Genomic DNA, 15,117 nt, shown 5'->3' with positions numbered 1-15,117 from the left:
CCTTTGCAGTTCCTGCTGGGGAGGCAAGTGAACAGTGGGAGGCTGTGGAATGCCCGGGAGCAATGCATTGTTGGCACTGACAAGGGGTGGGGCCTGAAGGGGAGCCTAACGGGAGGGGTCTGAGGAGGGGGGTGGGGGGGAGCGGGTCTAAGCCGGATTGGGTCAGGTTGCTCTCATGCCTGCATGGTGTGGTGATGGTGGCGGGGGGAGGATGCCCCCTTTGCTGAGGGGTAGGTGTTGCTTCCTTTTTCAGTATGGGGGGGGGGTCACCATTTCTCTTTTTGAGGAGGTGTCTGTATGCAAATATGGAGATTGGGGTGCCCAATCTCTGAAGAGTGGGGCTACTCAGCTTGTTTCTTTCAGGGGGGGTGAATCCCACCTGACGTTGCCAGCGCCAGCGGGAAACACTGGTTTTGTCACTGGCATGGGCACTTGGTTCTGATTTGGGTGACTCGCGACCTACTTTTTTGACCAAACCTTTAGGCCGGAATTTTTCGGTTCTGCCCACCACGGGAATCGAAGCGGGCGAGGGGCGGACAATGGAAAGGTCCGTTGACCTCAAGTGGGATTTTCCGGTTTCGGGGCGAGTGAGGTCAAAACATCCCACCCTTACTTACCACCGCACCTCCCTGTGCTCCCCTCAACTTCCCCCACACCTCTACCACCCACCCCGATATCTTCCTCGGGCATCGGCATTAGTTTATGTTTGATTGCACTTCTATGAGGCACATCAGGATGTTTTCCTATATTAGCAGTGTTATATAAAATGTAAATTGCTGTTAATGCAGAATGCCAAGGACTTCTGTCACCGACAGAAATAAACAATCATCGAAAGAAAACAATACACCAAAATTCATGTGTGATTGAATGCTGCCCTCTCCTGGCAGTCATCAGTCCCCCCAAAAAAATTGAATTGAGTTCCTTTTTCCAGATGAGAAAACAGTGAGATTATATTTGAAATTCTTGTCAACCCTTGGTAAATCAGTTTCCTTGGCAGCCTAGCTAAGTAACTTAGGTTTAAACAATAATGTATATTCTCTCGCATTCAATTGTGAGGACAGCTGGGAGTGGACAAGAAATAGGCAGCTCTCACTTAGTACAGACTATATGAGTTACTATCTGATTTTGTGGGCTGCATCAGCAGTTCCCCAGAAAGGTTCTGGTCCTGCCTAATTTACTTTTTACTTTCAAATAGATGGAGTGGAAAGATGGATAACTTTCCCTCGCAGTAACAAGGACCTATTTAAAAATATACACGTATTTTTTACAGACCAACAGATTATATCTGAATATGCAGCTGGAAGTCTATCTGAGTAATCATGATGTCGTCAAGACAGACACTGAATGCTGCCAATCCTGAATGCAGGAAGTAGAAAAGTAGAGCAAGATTTTTTGTGTGCCATTTTATCATAATTTTTTGAAATCCTCATTAGCTTTCAAAATATAAAATTAATGCAAAAATGAGAACTAAAGAAAATAATCAAGGAAAACAACTCCCAGCAATAAATAGCAAAACATTTGCACTTCCTAGATGTAAACATTGTCTTCACATAATTTTGAGTTTTGCAAAACATTTATCACAGGATGCCTTTATCGATAATTGTCAAAAGCTATATCCATTAAAAGGACAAGAATTGCATGTTTCCTCGCTCATAATCTTCATATTCATTTTCTACTGGTAAAACCCAGTGATCCAATGTCAGAATTCAAACTAAGTTCACTGTGACTGAGGTTCTAAATTGTAACACAATACTTCATGTTAGCAAATAACAGACTAATCCATGTGATAATATTTTAAAAGTACTGTTGCATGGATAATTGAAGATTACTGTCAACAATCATTTTTTAGGGATAAAATTACTAACAAATGACTGCTTTATTTGTGATTTACCATCATCATCTGTGATCTGTATTTTGTAATTCACTTCCATCTATTCAGTATTCTCATATTGTCTCAACAACAGCAACAACTTTATAAAACAGCTTTAATGTAGTATAATAAAATATCTCAAAGTCTCATACATCTGTGTGCACTTACATATTAATTTAAATGGAATGCATAGGTAATTCTGAAACACAATTTAAGATAGTCAAATTTTTAAAAAAAGATATAATCAGAAAGGAATGGTCAAAATGCAGGAGCAAGAACTAGAAATTGGATTGTGCAGAACATATTTTACAGGCAATGTACGCTGCACTGTGCAGGGTTCATTCTCCACCAGCTAGGTGCCTTATGTCATATTGGGTCGAGTGTTGATAGTGCAGGTCACACCCCCTCCCTCCCTGAAAATTGGGGGCCAAATGCCTATTTCAGACCTCTTCCCAACGTCGGTTGGTGTCTGAGTACAGCATGTGTCATGTATGTTGCGGTCAATTTTCTCAGCTTTAGAGTAGCTGAGGCTGCCTCCAGAATTAGAAGTGTTCATTCCAACTTCACATTAAAACTGCGGGCTGCTGCCATCCGCCATTAATTCATTCCATCCGTTGTTTTCTCCGCTGCCCAGACTCAGGGGCCGATTTTACCAAATCGGCTCTAAGTGCCGGGCGCGGCCGTAAATCAGACCTGCGCCCGGCAGCTGCGCTCCAGCGCCCCCAGACGCCTTTTTTCGGCGCGGGTCTAGTGAGTGGGGCCTAATGCATTTGCATCTGTCGGAACGCCGAACTGCGCAGGAAGAATCTGACAGAACGCGCCCGGGCGCAGAACAAAAAGCAGAGAGAGCCTCTCTGCCGTTCATCCTTTGGTCGGGGGGGGGGGGGGGGTGACGGATCATTCCTGGCCGGGGGGGTGGAGAGGGGGTGTGATGTCTCATTCCCTGTGGGTGGGGGGGGGGAGAGAGGGGATGTGACGCCTCATCCCTGGGGTGGGGGGGGTCTGCCTGCCTGTCTGTGGCCGATCCCTCCTGGCACTACCAGCCATAGATTACTCTTCCCTGCAGGTGAGCGGGAGAGATGGCTGTGGCTGGTAGTGTACCAGTGAATGATCCATCACCCCCCCCGCCCCCCAGTGAATGATCCGTCACATCCCCTCTCCTCCCCACCCCCCCCCAGGCGATGATCCGTCACACCCCCTCTCCTCCCCCCCCCCAGGGGATGATACGTCACACCCCCTCCCCGGGGATGAGATGTCACACCCCCTCCCCTCTCGCCCCCCAGGGGATGATCCGTCACACCCCCCCCCCTCCCCCCAGGGGATGGTAAGTCACACCCCCCCTCCTCTCCCAGGGGATGATAAGTCACACCCCCCCCCCCCCCCAAGTGGGAGATGCAGGCCCGCCCCCTCTCCTCATTCCTCCCCCCCCCCCCCCCCCTCACCAGAGTTCCAACTGGGCCCGCCCCTCCTCCTCCAGCAGACGCCAGCAGACCTGTGTGAAGCCCGGTCACTTCAGCTGTGGCTCAAAGTCAGTGTCCAGGAACATGCTGCAGGCTGTCGAAGGACTGAAGGTGAGCGGGAAGGATGGTGGAGAGAGACCACGATCGAGGTAGGTTAGGGGTGTGCTCTGCTGGGGGGCCTGCGATCCCGGGGGGGGGGCCTACCTCCCAGAGGGGCCCGCCCGATCCAGGGGGGGGCCCTGCCGGGGTGGTTAGAGGGGGTGCCCGCGAAGGGTGGGCCTCGGTGATTCCCCTGCTGAATAAAAGTACAAGTTGGACTTTTATTTATCAGGTCGGTAAAGGCGCGGACGCGAATTGGGCCGAACGCTGGTAAAGGGGGAATTGATGGTAAAGTTGGGCGCGCGCTTCATTATGCCGATTTAAATGCATGCAAACGCATTTAAATCGGCCCACTGGCCGATTCGGGCGCGCGCCGGATCGGCCGTTGGTAAAGGCGCGATTGGCCTTGGGTCGGGTCTGGACCGCGTTTTAGGCCCGACGCCCAACTTTACCACGATTTCGCACCCATTGAAATTTTGGTAAAATCAGGCCCTCATTGTTGCTTTGTCCCCACTGCCTGATCTTCATCTTTCCCAGAGTTGGCACATTGCTTCTCAAGGTGCAATTGTCATCCTTTGCACACCAGTCATGTCCCAGTGATAGAAGACAAGCAATTTTGTGTGGTACTCTTGCTCATCAATGTTTGTTGTGGTGGTTTATAATGTTGGGTGTGAACTAATTTCTAGTGTAAAATTCCATCCTTGGCATACTTTGTGCAACATTCCTCTCCAGGTTATAATGGAAAAACTCCAAGTATTACTGTGTGATAGGAGCTATTAAAGATCGGTTTACCTTGCACCAACAAAAAATGACTTACTGATAGAATTTGGTCACCTCTTCGCAGCTCGCCGCTGAGATCTGCTGGGCCACCTGCCAGGATGAACGAAATGAATATTCCTTCACCATCTTCACCCCCAACAATATTAAAGCCTAATCCACTGGATCCCCTGTGCAGCACAAATTTTCTTGGCTCCCTATAAAGACAAAAATTAAACATGCAAATCAGGGTTTTCAAAGCTATTTTCTTCACTTTTTGCTAAAAACGTGGACCAACAGCATTGATATTTGCACTTAATGTGTTGATTGTATTTGCCCAGCAAGGGTCTTTTAAGAGACTTCTGGATGAGTACATGGGATTTAATGGGATTGAGGGCTATAGATAGGCCTAGAGGTGGGGATGTGATCGGCGCAACTTGTGGGCCGAAGGGCCTGTTTGTGCTGTGGCTTTCTATGTTCTATGTTCTAAAAGTATCAATCATTCCATTCTCAAAATCCGAAAGATTCGAACAGTCACATAATACACAATGGCTGCATTTTTCAAACACAACTATATTAACAAAACAATAATTCGCTGATTAGTTCAGCAGTTGTCACAGTAAGAAAATTCAGCAGTTAAAGAAAAAACAGTCAAACTCAATTTTAGTTAGTCATTCAGAACTTTCTAAAGATCTTTATTTCATTGGCCAAGGGATGAAAGATGAAAGATTACATTTCAAACCATCGTTTTGTTATTTATTTATATAGTCATTTGGTTGAATATGAAAATGTTTCTCACTATTCCTTAACTTCACCTTAAATTTCAAAATAGGTCAAGTAGCCTCCCAGCATTCACTGTGACATATGAACAGATCATTTTTAAATTTGTAGCGTGTACACTGCACCTAATCCTTTTCAGAATTGTTCAAGAATTTTCACTGTCTATCCCAGATTTGTGATGACATTCCAACGTTTCACACATATTTGTTGTAGAGTTCAAGTCTTGTCCTCAATTTGCTTCATTACAATGCAGATCTTTATTTTTTGGAGACATCTCAGATTCTGTAGATTTCTCATTTATAGGTGCGGGAAATATTCTGTCAGCAGGGTGTAGCAATGTGACAGCTGAGCTTCCAGGTGTTAGGAATTCTGCACTTAACACCTTTGCATTTTGAAAACGTCTTCTGCGTTGTATGGAAGAAAAGTAATGTAGTATCCCCTCACTCTGACCTTTCCAATATGAAACCCACCTGCCACTTCAGGGCCTCCGCTCCTGCCCCATTGCAAGGCTCCAGGACTTAACTTTTCCTGGGTTCCCAGCACTTAGAACTTGGGGACAACTTGTAGTCTCTGGAGTAGCCACCGCTCCAAGTGGTGCTGCTGGTCAATCAGATTGGCCAGTAGCTCCTTGAGGTGGGATGCTCCCCTTGTAAGGGGTGAAAGTCCTGTCTCCAGCCATGAGCATTAAAAGGGGTAATCTACCTCAGTTGGGATTCTCTGCTAACTTTTTCAGTGGTAGTGCGGGGAGCCACATCATCTAAAATATCCTATCCACAAGATATGCTAGTAGAATGACAGAATTATCTTGTATACCAGGCAAAACACTGGAAGCTAGGAAGACTGCCTTATATAAACAATTGGCCAGACTTTAATAAAAAACATTGAAACAAGCAATAATGAATATCAAGTAATGAGCAGAAACTGGCAAGTAATTTCAAATAAACAAATAAACTCTTTTCATTGATGACAATTTAAAGAGTGCCTCTGCATATAGCTGCACTGCTTTAATACTTATTGTTTTATTGACTGCATTAAACTTTGAGCAGCTAATATTCCTCCAAAGGTGAAGAATGAAGTTGTCCCAGCCAAGACTGAGGCTAAATCCAAGGTCTCGAAAATAAAGGCCATTTTGAAGAGAATTCATAGTCATAGGCAGAAGAAAATTAGGACAGCAGGAGAGCAGAGACATTCAAACTGAGGAGGCAACCCAAGCACCCAGAAAGAGTGTTTCCAGAAGGAACAAATTGCGAGTCCGCGATGAAGAAAATTGAGGACAACAATACTTGGTTTTCATTGTTGACATCAAAAGCAATAAACCCCAAATAAAACAGGCTGTCAAGAAAGTGTATGATATTAATATAGCTAAAGTCAACACTCTTATTAGGTCCAAAGATGAGAAGAAAGCCTACGTCCATCTGGCCCCAGACTATGATGCATTGGATGTTGCTAATAAGATTGACATTATCTAAACTGGTTTTAAGAAGAGTTGTATAAATATTTCAATAAAGTTTTAAAATGAAAATAAAATCCTGCACTCCTGTTCTTGTTTGACCGAAGGAAATAACAGTGGCTGGTGCCAATCTAGTAGACTGATTTTTGCCTGGTAAACACATTGAATATGCTGAGCTATTTCTGTCCAAAGTAAAGGTGCTGTAACAGGTAAGTAAAACTGAGATAAAAGCAAATTACTGCGGATGCTGGAATCTGAAACTAAAAGAGAAAATGCTGGAAAATCTCAGCAGGTCTGGCAGCATCTGTAAGGAGAGTAAAGAACTGACATTTCAAGTCCAGATGACAAAGCTTTGACAAAGGGTCATCTGGACTCGAAACATCAGTTCTTTTCTCTCTGTATAGAAACTGCCAGACCTGCTGAGATTTTCCAGCATTTTGTCTTTTGGGAACCAAAACTGAGATCATGGCCAGCACAGTTTGGGCAATGTGACTGTTTTTAAACCTGGACATTTTAATTGGTGGAGTCTGTTATAGGTAGTTTGCTCCTGCCAAAAGTGGGAAGATGGTGGCAGACTGGTATTATCACCAGACTAGTAATCTAGAGGCCCCAATTAAAGCTCTGAGGACATGGGTTCAGATTCCAACATGGCAGCTGTCAGAACTTAAATTCAATTAACAAAATCCAGAAATCAAAGCCTGGCTCAGTAATGGTGATTAGAAATTATTATTAATTGTCATAAAAACCCATTTGGTTTCCTCATGCCCTTGAGAGAATGAATTCTGATATCCGTATCTTAGAATCCTAGAATCCCTACAGCGCAGAAGGCAATTTGACCATCGAGCCTGCACCGACCACAATCCTACCCAGCCCCTATGTGCTTCTTGAATGTGCAAACTCCACACAGAGGCTGGAATTGAACCGGCATCCCTGGCGCTGTGAGGCAGCAGTGCTAACCCCTGTGCCACCGTGCCGCCCCTATCTGGTCTGGTCTAGAGGGACTCCAGTTCCACAGTGATGTGGTTGACTCTTAACTGCCTTCTGAAGTGGCTTAGAAGCCACACAGTTCAGGAGCAATTAGAGATGGGCAACAAATGATGGCCATTCCAGTGAGACCCACATCCCATGAAAGAATATATATTTTAAAAAATCACACAGCACAATTCACTCAACAAGTTTGGGTAGCACAGTGGTTAGCACTGCTGCCTCACAGTGCCAGGGACTCTGGTTCAGTTCCATCCCTGGGTGATTGTGTGGAGCTTGCACATTCTCACCATGTCTGCATGAGTTTCCTTCGGGTGCTCCGGTTTCCTCCCACTCCCCAAAGTTGAGAAGCTGAGGTGGATTGGCCATGGGGTAAGGCATGGGTGGGATTGTTGTCAGAACAGGCTTGGTGGACCGAATGGCCTCATTCTGCACTTTAGGGATTCTATGATTCTAGTTATTTATATCAATATTGTGTCATATTTGAGCCAATCATGATTTTTTCTTTACAAGGACTTTTCAAATGTCCTTTTCAAATGTTCAAAGAGGCTGTCAGTAGAATGTTACAATATATATACAATATACAGTTACAATATATTTTATTACTCAGAATGATTCCAAAGAGTTGGAGACACATCATGGACCAGAAGGCTGTAAACAAGAATGAAATATTGACATCTGTAGTAACTCAGCTACTTGCTGGTTTTCATCACCAAACACTCTTTATTGTGAACAAAAAGAGAAGGCCATTCCTTTAGCTTACGGTCAGGAAATCTTCACTTCGGGACCTACCACTCCGGTCTAGGTAAAGTTACAGGCTTAAATATCCCTGCAGGCTGCTTCCTATTGGGCAAACCTTCGCTCACTCAATAAAGCACCTTGTATTCCACAAAGCCCATGGGTAGATCCCCCGTGCCTTTGTGGCCGTCATAACATCCCTCCCCCTTAGGTCCATGTTTCTCCGAATACCTCCATTGCAAGGGTGATCTTTTTGGAGCTTGGCGCTTGGGCGGAGGTCCGTTGAAGGTGGGGCTGTGTTAACCAAACGGGGCCTTTTTCAAAGGAAGTGTCACAGGGTTACCGAACCAGGTTCCTCCTCAGTTTCCGCTTCAGCCCTTTGGCTCACTTTTTCAGCCTCCATCTTAGAGTCTGTACCATCGCTATCCGGAAGGCAGGTGCAGCTTCAAGCTGAGGTCTAGCACTGGCAGCGGTTTTTTTCATAGTCAGTGGCGGCGCAGCTCGGACAAGTATTCCCTGGTCCTGAAGTAGTCTAAGTACCCTTATTCTATTCTATTATATTCTGTTCTATTCTAACTTTGACCTTTTAAGATCTTGGTCTTATTTTCTCCATAATGATCCCAGGGACCATCTGGGACTTTCCCTGAAGTTCCTCACATGAACCAGATCACTCATTGCAAAAGTTTTTTCTGCGCTCGTGGAATAAAAGCTTCTTTTTTGGTTTTCCTGTTGGGACTTCAGCTTCCTCAACAAGTTTGGGAATAATGGACTCAATCTGGTATGAAGCCGTTGACCCATCAATAGCACTGCTGGAGTGACACCCATTGTGATGTGTGGTGTGGTCCTGTAATCAAACAAAAATCGTGCCAGTTTAGTCTCTATGGATGCTGCTGGTTGTTTCTTCATACCATTTTTGAAGGTTTGAACTGCCTGTTTTGCCAGCCCATTTGACGACGGGTGATAACGTGCAATACAGATGTGTCAGATACCATTGCAGAGCACCAAGTTCTGGAAATCACCATTAGTGAAGACTGTGCCGTTATCGGAAACCAGGACCTCCGGTATTGCGTGTATGCTGAAGCTTTGCTGCAATTTCTTGATTGTAGCCTGAGTAATCACGGAGTTCATGCTGTGCACCTCCAACCACTTGGGTTAAAAACATAGGCCCTATAAAGGGACCTGCAAAATCCTCATGTACATGCACCAATGGTGTGCCAGGCCACTCCCATGGGTGTAAGGAGGCTGATGGTGGAGTTTTTGATTTTCCTGGCACAGGTCACATTGCATTACTAAGTTTGTGATGTCGGAATCAAGACCAGGCCATTTTTGATACTTCTGGGTATCCATTATGTAGTTCCATTAATATTGGATGTCATCCTGGGGATGGAAAAATTACTTGGGACCCCCAAAGAATAATTCCATCTTCAACACTAAGTTTGAACTTTTTAGTGAGTTGGATTTCATTTCTTCAGGAGGCCATCCTTGGAATCCCCCATGTAGGATCATGTGCCTAATTTTGGATAAGGTTGGTTCTTTTTGGGTCCAGGCTTTGATCTGCCTTGTTGACACTGGCAATGTCTCCAAAACGTTCAGGGTCATCACAACCTCTTCTACAGCTGGTAAAGGAACCAGACGTGTGGGCAAAGGGAAGCGACTCAGTTCTATCTGGGTCCCCAGGCAACGTTCCAGAACATATTCGTAAGCTGCCAATAGCAAGACCCTACGCTGTATCTGAACGGAAGCAATTGGGGGGGGCGGGGAGATTGGTTTTGTCTCTAAGCCCAGTAAGGGTTTATGGTTGGTAACTATAAAAATCCGTCAACCATAGACATATTGATGGAATTTCTTCACACAAAATATAGGTGACAGGTTCCCAGCCATGTAGAAGCAATACCGCTGGAGAATTACCAAGGGCTTTGGGTCATAGTGGCTTTTTACCAGATCTACCGGGTCATTAAAAGTTTTTGAGTCGAGAGCATCTGGATAGGTCAGACTTCTTACCACACTGAAAGTCGACCCTTCCTTTTCAATTTGAGAATATCATTGCTCTGCGTCCAAAAGGATCCTGGAAGCATACGCGATGGGCTTCTCCATCACGTCCCATCATGGGCTGATTTCTGTCTATAAGTTACCAGGGCCACTGTAGTGCCTTTTATTTGTAAAGATTCCCCTGTGTAGGTGGCTAGCCTGGTCTTCATATCTTTCAACCTCAGGAGGTGGATGCCCGACTGGAGGTGCTTATAAGTCTATTCTCCAATAACAGAGACTGCGGCCCTCGTGTCCACCTCCATCATCAAGGGATGGCCATTTACTAATAATTCCACCAGTATCGGGACAACTTTCATTGTTACAATACAATTCAGTTGTAGTATACCTGTCTCTGGAAGAGGGATACCTGCATGTTACGCTCAGATACCAGCCTTGGCTTCCTTCCACATGTTTTGCCTGCCCCTGAAACATCGTTGTGGCTGTGTCCTTTGACAGTGCTTGCAGTAATCCATCCACTGGCAACTAGACCTTTCTATAGTATGCTCTTTCATACTCTTTGCGTCGGCACGGCCTTTCCTTGACCGTTTAGTGGTGACATTAGGGTTCCTATATCAAATGGCCCTTTAATACCTGATTAACATAAGCACTCTTCATTGAGGATTGATTGCACGAGGTCCCTCCCCCTAGTTGGAAGACATTGCTGGCTGATGCCCCTTGTAGCTCCTAAGCCCCATTTTCCTCATTCTCAAATGACAAGGTTATCTCAACGGCTTTTTTAAAGTCCACATTGGGTTCTGCAATCTGTCCTGTAACATTTTAATTAAGAGGCAGTCCAAAGTTGCAGTGTTCAGCTGCACAATTTCCACAATCTAGTCAAGAACGCAGTGACAGGTTCCCATGGGTTCTCCCAGCCATGTAGAAGCAATATCGCTGGAGAATTACCAGGGGCTTCGGGTCATAGTGTTTTTTTACCAAAATCTACCAGTTCATTTGAAGTTTTTGAGTTGGGAGCATCTGAATAGTCACACTGAAAGTCGATGCCCACATGCTGTCAACAATAGCACTTTATGCTTTTTGTCTTCTTCAATTTTGTTAGCAAGGAAGAAGTAATGCACATGCTCAGTGTATTGGGCCCAGTCTTCCCCACTGGTGTCATAGGGCTCAAGTTTCCTAAAAAGAGGCACAATGGCTTTTTCTTACCTGAGAAATTCTTGACGTTCAGAGGTTGTCCGGAGAGAATGATGGAGGAAGAAAATAATCTTTTCTCCTCATCACCAATGTAGTAATTCAGCCACACGCTGGATTCCATCACCAACATCCTTTATTGTGAACCAAAGGTAAGGGCTGCTCCAACAGATAAAGTTGCAGGCTTAAAAACCACTGCTGGCTGCTTCCCATTGGGCGGACCTCCACTCGCTCAATAAGGCAGCTCATATTCCACCGTGCCACCCTTATAAGGCTAAATTCCTAGTCTTTTACCTACTTTGGTAGTCACGGTATTTATATGGCTAGTCCAGTTCATTTTCTGGTCAATGGTAACTCCTCAGGATGTTGATAGTGTGAGATTTGGCAATGGCAATGTCTTTGAATGACAAGGTGTTGAATATTCACAATATTGGCTCTGTGCTCAGGCATCCAGTCAATCAACAATGCGGATTATGTTGGCTGATTTCTGAAATCATTTAAAATAATAGTCAGCATGAAGCTCACATGCTGCTTGATTGGCAGTCAACAGCAGTGGGTTAATTGCTCATCACAATCCCCATGCCTAGTTTTGGGACTAACAAATTTAGCCTCTTTTATGTTTTGTTCTTTCTTGAATGGAAGGTGGCTGGAAATAGAGAAAATAATGTATAATTTCTTATAAGGGGTATGGGTATGCTAGTCAGAAATAAAACAAAAATGATCACATATATTCACAGCGGTTTCCTCTGGGGAGAAAGAACTAAACACAAGGGCAGGTGTGAACAATACTTATTACATGGATCCTTCCATGCCGACACTAGTTAAGAAAGCCCATCAACGCCTCTACTTTCTCAGAAGACTAAGGAAATTTGGCATGTCTGCTCCGATCCTCACCAACCTTTACAGATGCACCATAGAAAGCATTCTTTATGGTTGTATCACAGCTTGGTAAGGCTCCTGCTCTGTCCAAGACCACAAGAAACTACAAAGGGCCGTGAACGAAGCCCAGTCCATCACGCAAACCAGTCTCCCATCCATTGATTCTGTCTACACTTTCCGTTGCCTTGGAAAAGCAGGTAGCATAATTAAGGAACCCACGCACCCCAACCATACTCCCTTCCACCTTCTTCTGTCGGGAAAAAGATACAAAAGTTTGAGGTTATGTACCAACCGACTCAAGAACAGCTTCTTCCCTGTTGCCATTAGACTTTTGAATGGACCTACCTCACATTAAGTTGATCTTTCTCTACACCCTAGCTATGACTGTAACACTATATTCTGCACTTTCACCTTTCCTTCTCTATGAACAGTTTGCTTTGTCTGTATAGCGCGCAAGAAACAATACTTTTGACTGTGTACTAATACATGTGACAATAATAAATCAAATCAAAACATGTGCATGCCTCCAGCCAGGTCTCATTATATATAATTTTGTTTAAGCTGTAAACATGGGGTGGGATTTTCCTGCCGTTCCCGCCAGCAGGATCTTCCATTCCTGCCACAGATTCCGTAGTGGCGGAGGGTCCTAACAACCCATTGACAGTGGTGGGACCAGAAGGTCTCACCAGTGTTCAATGGCAGTCACCCCGTCACTGCAAAACACACCTTGGAGGGGGGGGGGGGGGGTGGTCGAAAAATCTTGCCCAAGATATTTTACATTGGGTGGGGATTCCCACCCCCACGGCATGTTTTGCGGCAGCGATACCAACACTGGCAACTGGTTTTCCCATTGTTCACACTCTCTACCACTGAGGGAGCCATGGCAGGTGAGTCACCATTGGCGGGACTGGAAGAACCCACCGGTGGAATCATCTGGAAAATGTCGGCCATTGTCTTTTTAAAAAAATACATAATATTAAACCCATGGATCAACCATGCTGTAATTCATTTGGAAAGGGTAACTGAACAATGTTCCTTCTTTAAAGCCTAATTTTCTATCTGTTTGCCTAATTCTCTGCTACAAGTGTTGGCTCTTGCTGTTTTGTGATTTTACCAGCACTGGCAGCCATTTGGTTTCTTAACTGATTGTCCATTCTTTACTTGACTGGGGAGGGCATCAAAGATGAACATGACTGTTGTGTATTCATGTTATTTCTCGTGTGTTTCCTCTCTCGCAGGTTCGCAGTGGAATGGGGCATTTTAAGAGACTGATCATGTGATGTCACTAATGATGCCATTTGCCATTTGTGTAGGCTAACACACAGACTATCTTAGCATCCTGTAGTGTTAACATCCTTTCAATAAAGCTCTTTATTTGTTTAAACCTTTGATGACTGCAGCCTATCTTTTAAAACCACCACAATGATCTTGTCCTTATCTGTCATTCATGATCACATTCTTTCCAGAAAAAGTTACTGCATACGAATCAGGAGTGAAACTAATGCAGATTTTTCTTCTCCCTCGCCTAAAGTGCTGAAGGCAACTGTGCTGTCCCATCTGCTACACTGTCAGGGATCAGCTAACTTATCGCACGCAAGTACCACTGGGTTGCCAAAAGGGATTTTAATCAGATCCTTTTCATTCACTTTGTACTCCTTTATAAGTTGATGAAATTCATTTATTTCTTTTAAAGCTCAACTTTCTAAAAACTCATGTGGGAGATTAAGTCATCCAAACATCTGAATATTACTTTGTTTTCAAGACTAGCATTAAGAATTTTAGGCTTCATACCTTAATAATGATTCCTTCAATCATAGTTAATGTAAAATTCTTATTGGCAATAAATAGTTTAGCTACTTTTTAATTCTAAATTAAATTCTCAAGTATTTAAATTTTATTCTCAAATTTATTTTGCTTCCCCTGTTCTAAGAAGACTGTTCCAGTGGAGGCAGGTGCCTACCATACAGTTTTGTTAACCATTCATTTCGCAATATTGATTACTAGAACTAAAATTAGAGGAGCATAGTTTTGAGAATGAAGTTGAATATTTTGAACTTTTCCACAATGATTTTAATCAGGAACCCGTTTTATTAGCTGTCAGAAATAATTCGACTGTTAATCTTTTCAAGCTATCATTTTTTTCTGTTTAATTCATTTCCTCCCTTATTTTCCTGAAGACATTTACTCAATTACATGGATATGATTCTACTGATCATGATCATTGGTCAGAAGCCCTGAAGGTCAGTGCTGGCAGGCTTGTCAGCCATACAAATTATCACAGCTGAATCTAATCCTGGCCTCATCTGGCATCCTCACACAGACACTTTCAGTAAGGATAACTGAATAGTGATCAGAAGCAAGAATTATAAATACATAAGAACATACAAAATAGGAGCAGGAGTAGGCCAAATGACTGATCTGATCATGGCCTTAACTGCACTTTCCTGCCTGTACTCCATAACCCTTGACTCCTTTGTAGATCAAAAATTTCTCCAACTCAGTGTTGAATATATTCAATGACCCTACCTCCACTCCTCCCTGGGATAGAGAAGCCAAAGATTAACACCCCTCTGAAAGAAGAAATTCCTCCTCATCTTTGTTTTAAATGGGAGATCACTTATTTTTGAAACTGTTCCCCCTAGTTTTTAGATTCCCCACATCCTCTCAGAATCTACCTTGTCAAATCCTCATCTTAAATGTTTCAATAAGATCACTTCTCATTGTTCTAAACTCCAATGAGCAAAGGGCACAACTGGCTCAACTTTTCCTCAGAAGACAACCCTTTCATTCCAGTGCTGGAAAAACTTAGCCAGTCTGGCAGAATCTGTAGAGTAAGAAAAAGTTAATGTTTTGAGTCCATTATGACTCTTGTTTGCAACATAGCCCACTTTAGTCGAAGAATCATGTTGGACTCAAAACGCGAACTC

The 15,117-nt window shown here is 44.0% G+C and overlaps 1 protein-coding gene across 1 annotated transcript in view; it reads right to left on the bottom strand.

Moving 5' to 3' along the window:
* Positions 1 to 15,117, bottom strand: part of dlg2 (discs, large homolog 2 (Drosophila)) — a 945,868-nt gene that overhangs the window by 340,556 nt on the left and 590,195 nt on the right. The window contains exon 15 of the mRNA XM_078221879.1: positions 4,247 to 4,403. Coding sequence (XP_078078005.1) covers positions 4,247 to 4,403 — 157 coding nt within the window. The remainder of the gene's footprint in view (positions 1 to 4,246; positions 4,404 to 15,117) is intronic.

The sequence above is a fragment of the Mustelus asterias genome, chromosome 10, assembly GCF_964213995.1.
Source record: "Mustelus asterias chromosome 10, sMusAst1.hap1.1, whole genome shotgun sequence".
Taxonomy (NCBI): domain Eukaryota; kingdom Metazoa; phylum Chordata; class Chondrichthyes; order Carcharhiniformes; family Triakidae; genus Mustelus; species Mustelus asterias.
Note: the sequence above shows the minus strand (reverse complement) of the source record. Positions and strands in the feature narration are given on the sequence as shown.